Here is a 20,323-nt window from a genome sequence, read left to right as displayed (position 1 = left end):
GTGAACCACACCCATCTTTGCTTTTCTTCAAAAACGACACACGCACACTGGTTGAGTGAAGTGCTGTTGTGACAGTCAGAAATTTCCTTCAGGCTGAGCTGTTGCTCACAGCAGCACAGATGAGGTGGGTGTTGCAAGGGAGAGAGAGAGAGAGGGCTGCACCTCAAAACCAGACAGGAAACTCGAGTAAACCTTTCAACCAACCTTCTTTCATGTGTGCCTATAGTTGGAGGACTTTGCGGTTGCCGTAACTGAGTGTAAATCCGTTCAAAATGCGAATGATGTATCTCTGGGTGAGTTTGTTTTTGATCTTAAAGATTCCTCGAAGTTTGAAGAAATTTTGTGGAGAAGGTGAAAGCTTTCAATGAGCGCCTCTGGTTCAGGCAATCATGCTAACTGTGAAGGTGCAGTGATGCAGATGACACAAAATATCATTATCGGGAATTAGTGTGCAAATATAGAAATTGGGCACCAATTTTGTGCCACCATTGTTTTGTTTTTCTGCTTTAGATATCAAAAGTTGTTGCAGTAAAGTAGGTTTTGTACGTTGTCGGGATTTCTGATGCAGAAGTAATTTCTAGCCTTGAGTGTGCTGTTTGGGATTAAAACACCTGTACATTTTACAGAATGCTTTTCAAAAGCCTCGTTGCACGTCTTTACAGAAATGTGTAACTGCAGAGGCAAAAGGAGGAATTTCTAGTCCCCCCCCCCCTAATGATTTTAGTTGGTTTCTTGGATTGTCTCGTCTGCTCCGGGGAGGCAAGAGTGGCTCAGGGAGACGGTGTGGACTCCTCCCTCCCTACGGGGGCAGCACTTCACCGCTGCTCAGTGCTGACTGACTTCCCTGCTCACCACAGCTGGCATCAGGAACCTAGCCCCCTGGGGACTTGTCGTCGCAAACACGTGGCCTGCTACTTTGTCACAGTGCTCGCTGGACTGTCATCATTCATTTTATTACATTTTCTGCAGTTTAGTCCCTAGCTTTTTCTCCTTTTGCAATTTTTAGTGTGTCCTACTGCATTAGGGTTAAGAATCCTGATTGCAACTGCCCTGGACAGGGGAGGCAGCAGTGAGCAGGGGTAAAGTGATTTCCCCCCCACCCGCCACCCCCACCATACGGAGGGACAAACCAGCAGCAGCCCAAAGCCACTCTAGCCTCCCAGGCGCAGACATGGAATCTGAAGAGATGTCTGTTTATTGCTGAGATCGCTGATACTAAGTTGAAAAGCAATGAGCTTGCAAAACAGGGAACACAACACCATAGGAACAGGAGGAGGCCATTTAGCGCTTTGAGTCTGCTCTGCCATTCAGTGAGATCATGGCTGATCTGGACCACAATTCAATCTACCTGCCTTAGCTCCATATCCCTTGATACCCTTACCCAACAAAAATCTAACTAGCTCAGTCTTGAAAATCTCAAAATACCTCCAGCGTGCAGTTTTTTTGGGCGGGGGGGGGGTGTGTAAGAGTTCCAGATAGCTACTACACTTTGTGTGAAAATGGGGTGGGGGTGAGGGGGAGAGTGGGAAAGCGAATGTTTCATTTAATAATGAAGAACTTAAGGATGTTCCATAGGTTTGGTATTTGGAAATGCACAAACATCCATGGTATAGGACAACTTGTGAGAAATGGTCATACCTTTTACAAAGACTGGAAGAAAGGTATCAGTTCTAAGCATTTTGGACAACTTGGTTTTCTTTGCCTTGCTTGAAAATTAATAAAAATACATTTGGGCTTCATTCTCCATATTTTGATGCTTCTAAGCATTTGATGGTCATTCATTTGACCTGTTCACGTGGATCAGGGAAGCAGAACTGGCAATCTGAGGCTACATGCTTGTGTTTTTCAATCAGTCTCCGCTGATCATTCCTGTTTTAACCTGAAGCGCTGATGAGATTTTGATTTGATAAAAGTGAATTAAAAGTGAAACAATCTCAGTTCACCCTGACACTTTGTTAATGTGAATTAACTAGTTCTGCTGTGCAGAGTGGTTTTAAGTAGATGGATTGATTGGAAAGAAATTTTCAACGCCAGCAAGATTTTCAGAAAGCAAGGTGTGCCTTACATTCCATGAAGTGCTTGTAATTGTTTGGGTTGGGCACATCATAAAACTCTCAGAACTTGATTTGATCACATGGTTTAGTCATTTACAAAAAAAACAAAAACTGTTCAGTAGCAGTTTACTTTTGAATATGTTGGAAAGAACTTTGTTTGATTTCTGGACAGTAACAAAGAAGAAAAGTTTAAATATGCAAAACCGAGGGAACTATTGCACATCAGCAGAGAAATAATTTACTCGTCCAAAACAGTTCCTTGGCCTTTCGACGTAAACTAGTTTGTGTGGGAATGCCACTTGTTAAGGACCCTTTCATTCAAAGTTAAATGAACCATTAATCTTGCTTACACTTGTAATGTGGGCATGCTAGTGTGTATATATAGGAAATAAAACGTATTTTATTGCAGTTTTGAACAGGCTGTGCACTGCTGTAACAGGCCAACTGGACAGACATGACTACTACCTGGGGCATCTCTTCACCATTTGTACACACAATAGCCGTCAGATTCAAATATTGTACACTGCTGCCCCACTGTGGGCTGTTCCCATGCAAATACTGTATAGGAAGATCCCAGGCTCCAATCCTTATCTGTGTTAGCTGGTTTTCATTGGGGTGCTGTAGTTGGTTGCACTACACTGGGTTCATGAAAGAGAGAAGTCAACCAGGGTTCGTTCTTGTCTCTGCTGTCCAGTGACATCTGCCAACAGGTGCTGTGTATGGACTATGACCTGGGGTGATATTTCTGTCTTTATTTCAAAATAGTTTTAAAATGGATGGAGTTAAAATGGAAGCTGGGCTCCCTAACTAGGTTTCAAAATGGAGGATAGGAGGGGTTGTTTATGGTAACCAGACCATGCATGTTGCTGGATCTGGAATTTTGGGATACAGCGGCTGATCAAACTGTAAATTGAATTGACGTTACCAAGGTCTCAACAGATATTTGAGACTCTGGTGTAAAATAAATTGCAATTAGCATTGTGTATTTGACTAAGGGTGATTGCAAGAACTGTCTTTTTGGAGCCACTTAAAACAAAAAACATCAGTGGGATTCTCCTGTAGTTTTTAGTACAGGTGAAACATTCAAAATCCGGAAACCTCGGGACCGACGCCTGTTCTGGATAAGGGATTTTTCTGGATGAGGGGAGGTCACGTTAAACCTGGGGAGCAGTTAAACTAATATGGCAGGGGGATGGGAACCTATGCAGGGAGACAGAGGAAAGTAGAATGGGGGCAGAAGCAAAAGATAGAAAGAAGAAAAGTAAAAGTGGAGGGCAGAGAAACCTAAAGCAAAAAGGGCCACATTACACCAACTTTCTAAAGGGGCAAAGTGTGTTATAAAGACAAGCCTGAAGGCTCTGTGCCTCAATGCAAGGAGTATTCGGAATAAGGTGGACGAATTAACTGCGCAGATAGCAGTTAACAGGTATGATGTAATTGGCATCACAGAGACATGGCTCCAGGGTGACCAAGGCTGGAAACTCAACATCCAGGGGTATTCAACATTTAGGAAGGATAGACAGAAAGGAAAAGGAGGTGGGGTGGCATTGCTGGTTAAAGAGGAAATTAATGCAATTGTAAGAAAGGACATTATCTTGGGTGATGTGGAATCTGTATGGGTGGAGCTACGGAATACCAAGGGGCAGAAAACGCTAGTGGGAGTTGTGTACAGACCACCAAACTGTAGTAGTGAGGTTGGGGACAGCATCAAACAAGAAATTAGGGTTGCATGCAATAAAGGTACAGCAGTTATCATGGGTGACTTTAATCTACATATTGATTGGGCTAACCAAACTGATAGCAATGTGGTGGAGGAGGATTTCCTGGAGTATATTAGGGATGGTTTTCCAGACCAATATGTTGAGGAACCAACTTGGGAGCTGGCCATCCTAGACTGGGTGATGTGTAATGAGAAAGGACTAATTAGCAATCTTGTTGTGCGAGGCCCCTTGGGGAAGAGTGACCATAACATGGTAGAATTCTTGTGACACAGTTAATTCAGAAACTAGGGCCCTGAACTTAAGGAAAGGTAACTTCGATGGTTTGAGGCGTGAATTGGCTAGAATAGACTGGCAAATGATACTCAAAGGGTTGACGGTGGATAGGCAATAGCAAACATTTAAAGATCACACAGATGAACTTCAGCAATTGTACATCCCTGACTGGAGTAAAAATAAAACGGGAAGGTGGCTCAACCATGGTTAACAAGGGAAATTAAGGATAGTGTTAAATCCAAGGAAGAGGCACATAAATTGGCCAGAAAAAGCAGCAAACCTGAGGCCTGGGAGAAATTTAGAATTCAGCAGAGGAGGACAAAGGGTTTAATTCAGAGGGGGAATATAGAGTACAAGAAGAAGCTTGCTGGAAACATAAAAACTGACTGCAAAAGCTTCTATAGATATGTGAAGAGAAAAAGATTAGTGAAGACAAACGTAGGCCCCTTGCGGTCGGATTCAGGTGAATTTATAATGGGGAACAAAGAAATGGCAGACCAATTGAACAAATACTTTGGTTCTGTCTTCACGAAGGAAGACACAAATAACCTCCGGAAGTACTAGGGGACCGAGGGTCCAGTGAGAAAGAGGAACTGAAGGATACCCTTATTAGGTGGGAAATTGTGTTGGGGAAATTGATGGAATTGAAGGTTGATAAATCCCCGGGGCCTGATGGTCTGCACCCCAAAGTACTTAAGGAAGTGGCCCTAGAAATAGTGGATGCATTGGTGATCATTTTCCAACAGTCTATCGACTCTGGATCAGTTCCTATGGACTGGAGGGTAGCTAATGTAACTTTTTAAAAAGGGAGGGAGAGAGAAAGCGGGTAATTGTAGACCGGTTAACCTAGCATCAGTAGTGGGGAAAATGTTGGCATCAGTTATTAAGGATGAAATAGCAGCGCATTTGGAAAGCAGTGACAGGATCGGTCCAATTCAGCATGGATTTATGAAAGGGAAATCATGCTTGACAAATCTTCTGGAATTTTTTTGAGGATGTAACTAGTAGAGTGGACAAGGAAGAACCAGTGGATGTGGTGTATTTGGACTTTCAAAAGGCTTTTGACAAGGTCCCACACGAGATTGGTGTGCAAAATTAAAGCACACAGTATTGGGGGTAATATACTGACATGGATAGAGAACTGGTTGGCAGACAGGAAGCAGAGAGTCGGGAAAACGGGTCCTTTTCAGAATGGCAGGCAGTGACTAGTGGACTGCTGCAGGGCTCAGTGCTGGGACCCCAGCCCTTTACAATATACATCAATGATTTGGATGAAGGAATTGAGTGTAATATCTCCAGGTTTGCAGATGACACTAAGCTGGGTGGCGGTGTGAGCTGTGAGGGGGACGCTTGGAGGCCGCAGGGTGACTTGGACAGGTTAGGTGAGTGGGCAAATGCATTGCAGATGCAGTATAATGTGGATAAATGTGAGGTTATCCACTTTGGGGGCAAAAACGTGAAGACAGAATATTATCTGAATGGCGGCAGATTAGGAAAAGGGGAGGTGCAACGAGACCTGGGTGTTATGGTTCATCAGTCATTGAAAGTTGGCATGCTGGTACAGCAGGTGGTGAAGAAGACAAATAGTATGTTGCCCTTTATAGCTAGGGGATTTGAGTATTGGAGCAGGGAGGTCTTACTGCAGTTGTACATGGCCTTGGTGAGGCCTCACCTGGAATATTGTGCTCAGTTTGTTCAGTTGGTCTCCTAATCTGAGGAAGGACGCTCTTGCTTGGAGTGCAGCGAAGGTTCACCAGACTGATTCCCGGGATGGCAGGACTGACATATGAGGAGAGACTGGATCAACTGGGCCTTTATACATTGGAGTTTAGAAGGATGAGAGGGGATCTCAGAAACATATAAGATTTTGACGGGACTGGACAGGTTAGATGCGGGAAGAATGTTCCCGATGTTGGGGAAGTCCAGAACCAGGGGACACAGTCTTAGGATAAGGGGTAGGCCATTTAGGACCGAGATGAGGAGAAACTTCTTCACTCAGTTGTTAACCTGTGGAATTCCCTACCGCAGAGTGTTGTTGAGGCCAGTTCATTGGATATATTCAAGAGGGAGTTAGATATGGCCCTTACGGCTAAAGGGATAAAGGGGTATGGAGAGAAAGCAGGAAAAGGGTACTGAGGGAATGATCAGCCATGATCTTGAATGGTGGTGCAGGCTCGAATGGTCTACTCCTGCACCTATTTTCTATGTTTCTATGTTAAATTGGATGGTAAAGGTACTGAGCAAGGGGATTTTGGGGCTGAGAGTGCAACAGAGATCATTGGGTTGGGGGGGCGGCGGGGTGCTGTGGATCGCGGGGTCAGGCCAGCGATTGCGGGAGTCAGCAGCGAGGATGGACTTCAATTTGTTCATGTCGGAGTTCTGCTCATGCGCCACCCGATGGCGGGGAATGGTTCTGGACGAGAGGTGATTCCGGATAAAGGAGGTTCAACCTGTATTTCCGGATTTCAGAACGTCTTTCCGACGTCCTGAATGCGGAAACACTTGGGCTGAGGTGGGAAGGAGGATTTGGGCAGCCGAGCGGGGGAGAGGTCCGGGTGGCAGGTGAGGTAAGGGCAGGGGTCCAGGCAGCAGCTGATGTAAGGAGGGGGCGCGGTCCGGGCGGCGGGGGAGAGGTCCAGCGGGGGAGTCCAGCAGCCGGTCCGGATTTCGGAACATTTTCCGGTTTGCGGACGTCCCTGCCACAGATCGGCCCAGATTTTGGAACTTTCCGAATTTCAGAACTCCAGATTTCGGACGCACAACCTGTATTAACAAAAGATTCAAACTTCATGGGTGAACTGGAAATTTGCATTGTCTGTATACAATATTGCGTAGTAAAAGTTTGTGAAAGCCAGTTTGATCCAATAGTCCTGGTACTTATAAGACTCTTAAGAATGTTAATATCTCAACGTTCAAACCAGGCTTAAGTGGCCATATGGCCGCCTGCTCCTAATGCTAATGTTCATCTAACAATTGATGGTCCACTTGGATGGGAAATGGGAAGCTTTATTTATTGCATTTCTGCTTTGGGTACATTTATTTGAGTCCTATAAAATATGATGGAAAACTGGGTGGCACTGTGGTGACGTGATGTTATACACTAACATTTCACCTTTTTGTGTGGGGTTCAAACCAGCCTTGAGTGATGGTATGAGCTCCTTCATTCGCAAATAGTTTTGAGCACACTCAACCCAGTTCCTAGTTGGCATGGGCTAGAAACACAAAATGGTCTCTAATTTGGCATTAATCAGCAACCTCACACAGCGGCCATGTGATGGCCGGTTTGGAAGATGAGTGCAGTCGTGGTGTTTTTTCTGAGGTCGGGGCTGAGGCATGTTGTTGGGACAGAGCAGACGCTTTATTCTGGATCGTGAATTAGGAAGCCTTGATGTTGATGTTCGTGCCTGAATTGAGAAGGGTTCCATTCCCCAGCTCTTGCACCTTGCATCCCTCACCTGGATGAGTGTAAAATGTATTTAACATGTGAACCAAGTGTTGTGGAGGCTCTGGGAGAGTGGCCCTCAAGCAGAGATTCATAGCTTCTGCCACTCGGTTTTCTCGACTGTACCCATTTATTGCTAGGCTGAAGGGGCAGTAAGAAAAGGCCTTATTTTATGTGTATGCCAGTCTCTGCTCTTGGAAGTGCATAATTCACTTCCTTTATTTTGCATTGGGAAACATAGAAATCTTGGCCCCAAGTGTCCACATGATTTGCTCCTAATTTTTAGGAGCAACTGGTGGAGAACGGAGTATCTTAGAAATCTGAATTCTCCACATTTAAGTTTTCTGCAGTTCTAGTCAGGTAGAACAGTTTCACTTTTGGACAAATTTTTTTTCAAAAGGGGGTGTGTCCAGCCACTGACGCCTGATTTGAAAGTTTCCACAGTGAAAACGTACTCCAAACTAACTTAGAATGGAGCAAGTGAAGATTTTTGTAGGCTTGAAAAAACCTTGTCTACACATTAAAAAATCAGGCGCAGGTTACAAATTAGGCGTCGGGAACGAGGTGGGGGGGGGGGGGTCAGGGAAGTCATTAAATTCTGCAATAAATCCTTAGTTATACTTCTACAAATATTATACAAATAAATCCAACCTGAATAAAAATTTATAAGTGAAGAAAAGATTGAATAAACCATGTTCCTATCTGTGTGAAAGTGCTTCAGGCAGGCCTTTCAGGCAGCGGCTTGCCGTCGGGAACGACCGACGGCAGGGGGAGAAAGCTGGAAGAAGCCTCAGTGCTGATCATGGAAGGACAATGTGGTTTTATTTAAAAAATGTTAAAAATTGAACAGCTACAAAGAATTTGAATAGTCTCAAACAAGTGCATGTGTCCCGTTTATCACAGTCTATCTTTAATTACAGAATGCACTCCCTCACACACAGAAATATCAAGAAAATTAAAATGCAAGCCTTTGCAAGGGTTCAATAAACAAATTTTCACTTTTTCTGCAGCACTTTTTAAAATGGCCGAGTGCCAATGTTTACTTCATACTGCGCGAACGCTCCAACGTGCACGCGCAGGGTTGCCGGCACCAAAAAAACTCATTTAAATTGTACCCGCCCCCTCCTACTTACAAAATCGGCGCAAGTGGTAGGCTCCGCCCCCTGTGCGCCGCGCCAAGCAGACATCGAGCTGCAAGGCGCTCGAGAATACCGCGTTTTTTTTCAGGCGCCGTTTTCGGCGCGAAAAACGGGCGCCCAGCTCGGAGGGGCGCCTGTTTTGCCGCGTGTGGAAACTTGGGGCCATAGAAAATAGGCCCTTCGAGCCTGAACCACCATTCAATATGATCATGGCTGATCATGCAACTTCAGTACCCTGCTCCTGCCTTCTCTCCACACCCCTTGATCCCTTTAGCCGTAAGGGCCACATCTAACTTCCTTTTGAAGATATCCAACAAACTGGACTCAACAACTTTCTGTGGTAGAGAATTCCACAGGTTCACAATTCTCTGGGTGAAAATGTTTCTCTTCCTCTTGGTCCTATCCTTATCCTTAGACTGTGACCTCTGGTTCTGGACTTCCCTAACATCGGGAACATTCTTCCTGCATCTAATGTTGGGGAAGTCCAGAACCAGGGGTCACAGTCTAAGGATAAGGGGTAAGCCATTTAGGATCGAGATGCGGAGGAACTTCTTCACCCAGAGAGTGGTGAACCTGTGGAATTCTCTACCACAGAAAGTTGTTGAGGCCAATTCACTAAATATATTCAAAAAGGAGTTAGATGAGGTCCTTACTACTAGGGGGATCAAGGGGTATGGCGAGAAAGCAGGAATGGGGTACTGAAGTTGAATGTTCAGCCATGAACTCATTGAATGGCGGTGCAGGCTAGAAGGGCCGAATGGCCTACTCCTGCACCTATTTTCTATGTTTCTATGTAACCTGTCCAATCCTGTCAGAATTTTATATGCTTCTATGAAATCCCCTCTCATTCTTCTAAATTCCAGTGAATATAAGGCTAGTCGATCCAGTCATTCTTCATATGTCAGTCCTGCCATCCTGGGAATTAGTCTGGTGAGCCTTCGCTGCACTCCCTCAATAGCAAGAATGTCCTGCCTCAAAGATTAGGAGACCAAATCTGTACACAATATTCCAGGTGTGGCCTCATCAAGGCCCTGTACAACTGCAGTAAGACCTCCCTGGTCCTATACTCAATTCCTCTCACTATGAAGGCCAACATACCATTTGCTGCCTTCACTGCCTGCTGCACCTGCATGCCAACTTTCAATGACTGATGTACCATGACACCCAGGTCTCGTTGCACCTCCCCTTTTCCTAATCTGTCACCATTCAGATAATCTGTCTTCCTGTTTTTGCCACCAAAATGGATAACGTCACATTCATCCACATTATACTGCATCTGCCATGTATTTGCCCACTCACCTAATCTGTCCAAGTCACCCTGCAGCCTCTTAGCATCCTCTTCACAGCTCTCACTGCCACCCAGCTTAGTGTCATCTGCAAACTTGGGGATATTACATTCAATTTCTTCGTCTAAATCATTAATATATATTGTAAATAGCTGGGGTCCCAGCACTGAACCTTGCGGTATCCCACTAGTCACTGCTTGCCATTCTGAAAAGGACCCGTTTATTCCCACTCTTTGCTTCCTGTCTGCCAACCAGTTCTCTACGTCAATACAATATCCCCCAATACCATGTGCCTTAATTTTGCACACTAATTTCTTGTGTGGGACCTTGTCAAAATCCTTTTGAAAGTGGGAGTACCAGTCGTTATCTGCGGATGACCCTATCCGTATAAAGACACCTTACCATTACCCACACTGACCCCTGTAGGGGGCTTTATGTAAGCTGGCAATGTAAAAAGCACATTGCTGACCAGTGAGGGGCAGTGTGAGTGCTGAACCTCTCCAGCCAGAGAAATTTAAAGATGGCATTGCTACCACATGTCTGTGGGTGATCTTTAGAAAACCACCTCCTTAGATGGTTCTATGTTCCTCTGCCAGCAATAACCCCACTTCATTTATTGCAATATCACTGCCAAAGTCAGGGCTGCTGTTGCTGAAAGTGCAATAATATAAAGAGGGGATCAGAAAAGTGAGCATCAGTTTGGAGCCCAGCTAAATGTGCAATTGTATGACAGTGGAACGCTTCCTGTAATCTGCCTGCTTATTGACCAGCCAGTGAGTTTAATCCCATTAGGAAGGAACTGGAAGGTTTCATGGCACTGGGTTATTAGCAAGATTCAGACTAATCTAATGATTAACTCCGCCTAGCTTGTTTGCTCTGAAGTCTCTTTAACCTCGTTTAAAAAAAAAGATTAAAGTTGAGAGATTAAAAAGAACTGTTTGCATCCACATCTCCTGAAACACGTCCTGTGTAAATATTACGCGCAAGGCTTGGAGCTGCTGTGCGCCCACCATGAGTGTATTGATGTGGAAGCTGGTAGCATTGTAGGCTGCTAGCGTGCAGCTTCATGCTGGGGATTGCTCGTGTGAGGAGTTCTGGGGTTTGGTGCTCCCTGTGGGGAGGGCAGGAAAGTGGGGGCTCTTCGGGTCGGGTTGCCAACTCTGACACATTCCTGGAGGTCCAATCATGCGATACAGGATCACATGATGCCCAATCACATGACATCTGCCCGCATTTTGGAAATGTTACTGCATTATTGCCCCACAGTTTTAAATGGAACTGGTACATGATGAGTATCATTTGTAAAACCTGGATTGCAGTTTCATCTTTCTGATTTCAAAACTCAGACGTTGATTACGCATGAGTAAACACGGGATAAAAACAGAAAATGCTGGAAAATAAGTATCCGCAGGAATTGGCTTTTGTTTCAGTAAACACTTGTGGTCTTGCACCTGAGATATTAAAATTGTCTTCCAAAATGAGCAAAACTGTGTTGTCAGTTAATCATGCTGTGCAATGTCAGTACTGCGCTTAACTTATTTCCTGCTGTTCGGGGCAATAGTTCAATAGTTAAGTGGCCATCAACCACTTGAGAAGTACAAACTGGTTATTGCAGGTGAGTCCTAATTGGCCAGATTTCTGCTGGCAAGGTTGAAAAATTCTCTCCTATCGATCAAATTCCCGCAGCATTTGTATTTGTGACCATTAAAATAAAAGTAGCAAGATTAACACAAAAAGGAAGAATTGCGCCTTTCAAGACCACTGGCTGTCCCAAAGCGCTTTACAGAGGTACTGTTTGAAGTGTAGTCACCGTTGTAATGTAGGAAGTGCAGCAGCCAATTTGCGCACAGCAAGCTCCCACAAACAGCACTGTGATTGGGGAATAAATATTGGAAATAATTCCCCTGCTCCTCTTCAAAATAGTGCCATAGAATCTTTTACGTCCACCTGAGAGAGCAGACGGGACCTCGGTTTAATGTCTCATCTGAAAGATAGCACCTCCGACAGTGCAGCACTCCCTCAGTACTGCACAGGAGTGTTGGCCTAGATTTTCGTGCTGAAGTCCTTGGAGTGGGACTTGAATCCACAACCTTCTGACTCAGAAGCGAGGGTGCTGCCCACTGAGCTGACAACATCCTGATTTCTAAAAGTGGAAAAAACATCTCAATAAATTGCCAATCAAATTTCAACTGAACAGTGCTTTCAAAGACGGGTATTTTCTGCCCCACAACTGCCTTTCACTGGCATTCGAAGATGGCTCAGCTTTATCATTCAGATTTAACGGTACTAAGAACAACAGTGTGACCTTTTCGAAATGCTTGCTAATTTTCCCATTGAAGTCATTAGCAGTCTCGAAGAAAACTGTAAACTTTTTTTTCCCCCAAGAATAAATTTTAATGCTCCTCCACAATTTTGAATTTCTCTTTCTTGAATTTACCATTTTCCTTCCTATGGCATTATATTACAAGTATATTCGATGCATTTTTTTAACATGCAAGGTTTCAGCTGGCTACTCATTCTCTTGGCAACAGAGTGGCTGTTGAATGAAGTAAAACATAGGAACAGGAGTAGACCATTGAGTCCCTCGAGCATGTTCCGCCATTCAATGAGATCATGACTAATCTGTAACCTAACTTCATATAACCCCCTTTGGCCCATATTCCATAATCCCTTTGGTTAATAAAAATTTATCAATCTCAATTTTAAAATTAACTATTAATCCAGCATCAATTACAGTTTGCGGAAGAGCGTTCCAAACTTCGACCATCCTTTGTGTGGAAGTGTTTCCTAATTTCGCTCCTGAAAGATTGCCGCTAGAAACATAGAAAATAGGTGCAGGAGTCGGCCATTCGGTCCTTCGAGCCTACACCGCCATTCAATATGATCATGGCTGATCATTCAACCTCAGTACCCCACTCCAGCTTTCTCTCCCTTTAGCCGTAAGGGCCACATCGAACTCCCTTTTGAATATGTCCAATGAACTGGCCTCAACAGCTTTCTGTGGTAGTGTTCCACAGGTTCACAACTCTCTGGGTGAAAAAGTTTCTCCTCATCTCGGTCCTTTCTGGCTTACCACTTATCCTTAGACTGTGTCCCCTGGTTCTGGATTTCCCCAACATCGGGAACATTCTTCCTGCATCTAACCTGTCCAGTCCCGTCAGAATTTAATATGTTTCTATGAGATCCCCTCTCATTCTTCTAAATTCCAGTGAGTATAAGCCTAGCCGATCCAGTCTATCCTCATATGTCAGTCCTGCCATCCTGGGAATCAGTCTGGTGAACCTTCGCTGCACTCCCTCAATAGCAAGAATGTCCTTCCTCAGATTAGGAGACCAAAACTGCAAACAATACTCGAGGTGTGGTCTCACCAAGGCCCAGTACAACTGCAGCAAGACCTCCCTGCTCCTATACTCATATCCCCTCGCTATGAAAGCCAGCATGGCATTTGCTTTCTTTACTGCCTGCATGCCTACCTTCAATGACTGATGTACCATGACACTCAGGTTTCATTGCACCTCCCTTTTACTAATCTGTCACCATTCAGATAATCTGCCGCCTTGTTTTTGCCACCAAAGTGGATAACCTCACATTTATCCACATTATACTGCATCTGCCATGCATTTGCCCATTCACCTCATCATAGGCAGTCCCTCGGAATCGAGGAGGACTTGCTTCCACTCCCAAAGTGAGCTCTTTGATGGCTGAACAGTCACAGACCCTGTTACAGGTGGGACAGACATTCGTCGAGGGAAGCTGTCAGTGGGGCTAATTTGCCGCGTGCTCCTTCCGCTGCCTGCGCTTGGCCTCTTGCTCTTTGCGTTGAGACTCAGAGCTCAACGCCCTCCCGGATGGACTTTCTCCACCTCGGGCGGTCTGTGGCCAGGGTCTCCCAGGTGTCAGTGGTGATGTCGCACTTTACCAGCGAGGCTTTGAGGGTGTCCTTATAACGTTTCCGCTGTCCTCCTTTGGCTTATTTACCATGAAGGAGCTCCGCATAAAGCATTTGCTTAGGGAGTCTCGTATCTGGCCATGCGTACTATGTGGCCTGCCCAGCGAAGCTGATCGAGTGTGGTCAATGCTTCAATACTGGGGATGTTAGCCTGGTCGAGGACATTGATATTGGTGCTCCTGTCCTCCCAGGGGATTTGCAGGATCTTGCAGAGACATCGTTGGTGATATATCTCCAGCGATTTGAGGTGCCTTCTATACATCGTCCATGCCTCAGATCCATACAGGAGGGCGGGTATTACTACAGCCATGTAGACCATGGATTTGGTGGTAGATTTGAGGGCCTGGTCTTCAAACACACTTTTCCTCAGATGGCCGAAGGCTGCACTGGCGCACTGGAGGCAATGCTGAATCTCCATCAATGTCTGCCTTTGTTGATAAGGGGCTCCCGAGATATGGGAAATGGTCCATGTTGTCCAGGGCCGCACCATGGATCTTGATGATTGGAGGGCAGTGCTGTGCGGCGGTGACAGGTTGGTGGAGGACTTTGTCTTACGGATGTTAAGCGTAAAACCCATGCTTTCATATGCCTCAGTGAATACATTGACTATATCCTGGAGTTCAGCCTCTGAATGTGCACAGGCGCAGGTGTCGTCCGCATACTGGAGCTCAACGACAGAGGTTAGGGTGAACTTGGACCTGGCCTGGAGGCGGCGTAGGTTAAACAGCTTCCCACTGGTTCTGTAGTTTAGTTCCACTCCAGCGGGGAGCTTGTTGATTGTAAGTGGAGCATGGCGGCGAGGAAGATTGAGAAGAGGGTTGGAGCAATAACGCAGCCCTGTTTGACCCCGGTCCAGACGTGGATTGGGTCTGTAATGGATCCGTTGGTAAGGATCACGGCCTGCATGTCATCGTGAAGCAGGCGAAGGATGTTGACAAACTGTTGGGGGCATCCGAAACGGAGGAGGACGCTCCATAGACCCTCGCGGTTGACGGTGTCAAAGGCCTTTGTAAGATCGAAAAAAGCCATGTGTAAGGGCTGGCGCTGCTCCCTGCATTTTTCCTGCAGCTGGCGCGCTGCAAAGATCATGTCTGTTATGCCCCGTAGGGGACAAAATCCGCACTGTGATTCCGGGAGGAGCTCCTCGGCCGGCCATAGGGAGTAGACGATTGAGGAGAACTCTAGCGACAACTTTCCCAGTGGCTGAAAGCAGGGAGATTTCCCTGTAGTTGCTGCAGTCGGACTTGTCCTCCTTTTTAAAAATGGTCACAATCACTGAATCTTTCAGATCTCCCGGCATGCTCTCCTCCCTCCAGATGAGCAAGATGAGGTCATGTATCCGCGCCAACAGCGCCTCCGCCATATTTTAGCACCTCAGCAGGGATTCCATCCGCACCCGTAGCCTTGTTATTCTTAAGCTGTTTTATGGCTTTGCCTACCTCGTGCAACGTTGGAGTTTCACTGAGGTGGTGGCGGGTCGCGTGCTGCGGGATGTAGTCGAGAACACCCGAGTCAAAGGCAGCGTCTCGATTGAGGAGATCTTCAAAGTGCTCCTTCCATCGGCCCCTGACAGCCTCGGTGTCCTTGAAGAGTGTTTCCCTGTTCTTGGCCAGTTGTGGGCTGGGGCCTTGGGAGTTTGGACCGTAGGTGGCCTTGACTGCAGCGAAGAATCCTCGCATGTCGTGGCTGTTGGCCAGTTGTTGTATCTCCTGTGCTTTCTCCATCCACCACCTGTTCTTTAGGTCCCGGGTTTTTTGTTGGACCTGACCCTTGAGCCGTCTGTAATGTTGGTTTGCAGCTCCCGAGTTGGGCTGTTGCTTGAGGCTCAGAAATGCTTTGCACTTGCGATCTATTAGTTCTTCAATCTCCTGATCATTTTCATCAAACCAGTCCTGATGTTTTCTGATTGAATGACCAAGTGTCTCTTCTCAGGCACTGGTTATAGAGGCCTGGAGGGCAGACCAAGCGCTGTGGGCATTCAGCATCTTAGGGTCATCAATGCACGCCAGATTGGCTGTGAGGCGCTGGCTGTATAGGGCTCTCTTAGCTGGGTCTCTAAATGCCCCGGCATTAACTTTTTTGCGGAACTGCTTCTGCTGTCCCCTCTGCTTTGGGACAATGTTAATGTTGATGATGGATCGGATTTGGCGGTGGTCCGTCCAGCAGTCGTCAGCTCCTGTCACGGCGTGGGTGATCCGCACATCCTTGCGATCCCTGGCTTGGACGATGACATAGTCGAGCAGGTGCCAGTGTTTGGAGCGAGGGTGTTGCCACGATGCCTTGTATGTGTCCCTCTGGCGGAACAGGGTGTTGGTAATGAGGAGTTCATGTTCTGGACATTTTGTCAGGAATAGGGTACCGCTGGAGTTGGCTTTCCCTACCCCCTCTCTGCCAATCACGCCTCCCCAGAGGGCTGTGTCTTTGCCAACCCTGGCATTAAAATCACCCAGGAGGATCAGTTTGTCGCCTGTGGGAATGCGGGACAAGGATATCTCAAGGTTGGAATAAAAACCCTTTTTAGCCTCATCTGTTGCATCGAGTGTAAGCACTGATGACTGTGGCACATTGTTTCAGATATAGGGTGATACGGAGAGTCATGAGGCATTCGTTAACCCCACGGGGAGTCTTTGAGGCGGTCGACCAGCTCATTCTTGACGGCAAAGCCGACTCCATGAAGGCGATGTTCTGCCTCTGGTTTCCCTTTCCGAAAGAAGGTGTAACCTCCACCATGTTCCTTCAACTGGCCTTCCCCTGCCCGCTGGGTCTCGCTTAGGGCGGCGATGTCAATGTCGAAATGTTTTGAGTTCCCAGGCAACTATCGCGGTGTGGCATTCCGACATGTTGCTGTTGGGATTGTCTATGAGGGTTCTGACGTTCCAGGTCCTGAACTTCATGCTGACGAAGTGGAAGATGCCTGTGTGTGAGTTCTTTTAACGTGGGGTGGCCGTTGCACACCGGCAACCACACGGGCTTAGCTGAGCAAGGTCTTGGTCCAGTGGCAAGGGGGTCCAAGACACCTGGAGACCAGGCACAGCTCGATAAGCCGAATTACCTACGGCGAAGTGTTGGCTGTAAGCTCGGCGCCGAGTAGCACCATTGATGGTAGATGGCCCGAAGCTAGGTTGGGGGGCAGGCATTAGGAAGGTGACTTCCAAAGTTATTTTAAAAGTTGATAAAGATTCTCAATTTATTTCAAAAGTTTCTAAGAGTTGTTAACAAGTTTTGTAAAAGTTTCTAACCTGTCCAAGTCCCCCTGCAGCCTCTTAGCAGCTCGCATTGCCACCCAGCTTAGTGTCCTCTGCAAACTTGGAGATATTACATTCAATTCCTTCGTCTAAACTATTAATGTATATTGTAAATAGCTGGGGTCCCAGCACGGAGCCCTGCGGCATCCCACTCGTCACTGCCTGCCATTCTGAAAAGGACCCATTTATTCCCACTCTTTGTTTCCTGTCTGCCAACCATTTCTCAATCCATGTCAATACATTACCCCCAATACCATGTGCTTTAATTATGCATACTAATCTCTTGTGTGGGACCTTGTCAAAAGCCTTTTGAAAGTCCAAATACACCACATCCACTGGTCCTCCCTTGTCCACGCTACTAGTTACATCCTCAAAAAATTCTAGAAGATTTGTCAAGCATGATTTCCCTTTCATAAATCCATGCTGACTTGGACCGATCCTGTCACTGCTTTTATACTATGTCCCGAGTCCTCGGCCAATATATCCTTCCTAATGTGTGGTGCCCAGAACTGCTCTCAGTACTCCAGGTGTGGTCTAACCAGGGTTTTGTTTAGCTGTGGCATAACTTCTATCCCTTGTATTCTAGTTCTCTAGATATAAAGGCTAGCATCCCATTAGCTTTTTTGATTATTTTCTGTACCTGTTCATGACAGTTTAGTGATCTTGTTACCTGGACTCCCAAGACTCTTTGGACCTCCATGGTAGTTAGCTTTTCACCATTTAGAAAGTATTCTATTCTACCCTTTTTAGGTCCAAAGTGGATGCCTTCACATTTGCCTACACTGAACTCCGTTTGACACAGTTTTGCCCATTCACTTAATCTATCGATATATATATAATTTTATGCTTTACTGAATTCACCGGCCAACCTGCACAGAAGTCCTGTTGGGGCTGCTTCCTTAAATAGACGTGCCGTATTCTAGCAATGCTTTCTGGGCAGGGACACCTGACATTGACCCCCAGAATCGTAGCACTAATTCTATTAAGATTGGAGCAGGGACTTGATAAATTGAATTCATTATTACTGATAGTTCCCTGGTTGCAGTTCAGTCCTGTCTCTGACCCGTGAGAACTGAAAGTGCATGGTTGCAAACTAGGAATGCAATATACTTTTCTCCCAGATTGCCAGCAGCAGTGCCCAGGAGACCAATTCTCCATTCCGGGAGACTCTCTGACTGTTCCAAAAGGGTTGGCAACTGTACATCAGTGTTCTTGTGTACCTCTGTTATATAGTCAGGGTTGTAGGACGGTGAGCTAACTGCTTTGCTTACCCACATTTATGCACATCAGTTGATTGGCAACCCAATTAATTTGAGCATGCATGAGTTGGCTGTAGTACTAGCCACTGCATGACTGAAGCAGTGATGTCATGCTGCCTGCAACAGCCAGGGATTCACTTCTTGGTTCGGCCACAAAAGAGCTGAATCCAGCTCAGTGTTTAATGCCTAGTCTGAGAAGCTTCAGGAACTGGTGGAAGATGGGAGACTGCCAACTGAACAGGTGCCACGTGTGGGAGGTGGCAGCACTGACATAACATAAAGCATCATTGTGGCCCGAACTATGGAACAGTATTAAAAACACCAAGAAAGTTCTTCCCTTTGTTTTTTCCTCTGTCTCTATGTCTGTCTGTCTCTCTCTGTCTGTCTGTCTGTCTGTCTGTCTCTCTCTCTCTTTCTCTCTCTCTCTGTCTCGTCTCTGTCTCTCTCTCTTTCTCTTTGTCTCTGCAACAGCCCCACTTTTCTACTTTATACCTGTGCAGACAGACCTCTGTACAGTAAATTACTGTAAATTGGTTTTGTTCACTGTGTAGTATGGATTTAAATGAAAGCTGTGAAGAAAATGACCTTTTTTTATATAAACAAGCTTGTTTGTGCTATAAATAGGATGTGATGGCCAGCTGTGAATTATAACTTGTCAGCCTCATGAGTGGCTATGCAATGTGCAGGAGATTAAATTGCTTCAGTTATCTGGTCAACCTCACTTGCAGGAATGAAAGTCCTCTATTTCATGACTGCTCATTACACATCCAGTATATACTTCTGATCCTATTTGTCCATATAAGTGTATTGTCATAGCTAAATGCAAACCCATTTTGGGCAGTGTGCACAGAGGATACTGCAAGAGATGATGGAATGTCCACTTTATTAGGAAGGCTTCATCTGTGCAGCGCTGAAACATTTACATGGTAACCACAATTCCAGGGGGTGTGAGCTCATTACCAAAGCTTTGCATATAACACTGGTAAGAATACTGCCAATTTTAAAAAATGTAATCGAGAAACTTAATGAGCCAAAGAGCATAGAGCAGGACACTTGTATGGTTGAAAAAGGATGTGGCAAATCAGCAATTACGTGGTTGGTGAGGAAGAGTAGACTGAGAGGGTATAGTGTCTTGAGGCTTCAGGAAAGGAGGAGTTAAGAGTAGAAGATGGCATGCAGATCTTGATTTCAACAAGTGCTAATTCAGGTAGAAGGAAAACCATGTAGGATGGTGTATTTCCAGCTTCAGAGAAAAGGAGTGCAAGTTTTGAAGGAACACAGACCATAGTGGTATTGATAAAATTAGAAATTTAAAAAACGGAGAAAGATTGAAAGCTAGAGTGGAGACAGGAATCACTTATCGGGCAAATGAGTACCTTGTCTAGGTAGTGTATGGGGTGTAAAAACAAGTTCCCAAGATATGGGAGCAATATTGAGGTCCTGAGCAGGTACAAGAGCGATCACTAGACATGGGGTTTAATGCACTGAATAGAATACTGCAGAGCTGGGCCGCTCAGGGGGAACTTCTTCACCGAAAGGGCAGTGGAACTCTTTCTCCACCACCCCCCCCCCCCCCCCAAAAAAAGTTGTTGAGGTTGGGGATCAATTGAAACATTGTAAACTGAGATCGATAGATTTTTGTTTGGTAAAGGTATTGAAGGGACATGAAGCAAAGGCCGGACAATGGAGTTGGGTACAGATCAACCATGATAGAACAGGATCGAAGGTCTGAATGGCCGCCTCCTGTTCTGTGTCCTTTGTTCTAGTTTGTGTTTTGTACGCCAATCTTTCTAAATCCCATCTGTAAGATTATTAATTAAGTCCAGTGATCATTGGCTTTTAAAGATGCATTTCCCCGTGTCTTTGAGATGAATGTCAGGAAATGCACACTCTTCAGCATCCCCAGAAGTACAGCTGAAAGGTGGAGGTTACCAATGTGAACAAATCTAGAGAAT

General features: G+C 45.7%; 1 protein-coding gene across 13 annotated transcripts in view; it reads left to right on the top strand.

The window, feature by feature from the left end:
• The window catches only part of LOC139230104 (RNA binding protein fox-1 homolog 1-like), a 342,858-nt gene that overhangs the window by 196,726 nt on the left and 125,809 nt on the right, over positions 1-20,323 (top strand). Inside the window, exon 1 of one of the 13 annotated variants that reach the window (XM_070861935.1) lies at positions 142-293. The exons of the other annotated variants lie outside the window; for them this stretch is intronic. Within the exon in view, the coding sequence (XP_070718036.1) occupies positions 273-293 (21 nt within the window). The 5' untranslated portion in view covers positions 142-272. Of the gene's footprint in view, positions 1-141; positions 294-20,323 lie in introns of those variants that run through there. 13 annotated transcript variants of the gene reach the window in all.

Source organism: Pristiophorus japonicus, chromosome 19 (genome assembly GCF_044704955.1).
Source record: "Pristiophorus japonicus isolate sPriJap1 chromosome 19, sPriJap1.hap1, whole genome shotgun sequence".
Classification (NCBI taxonomy): domain Eukaryota; kingdom Metazoa; phylum Chordata; class Chondrichthyes; family Pristiophoridae; genus Pristiophorus; species Pristiophorus japonicus.
Note: the sequence above shows the minus strand (reverse complement) of the source record. Positions and strands in the feature narration are given on the sequence as shown.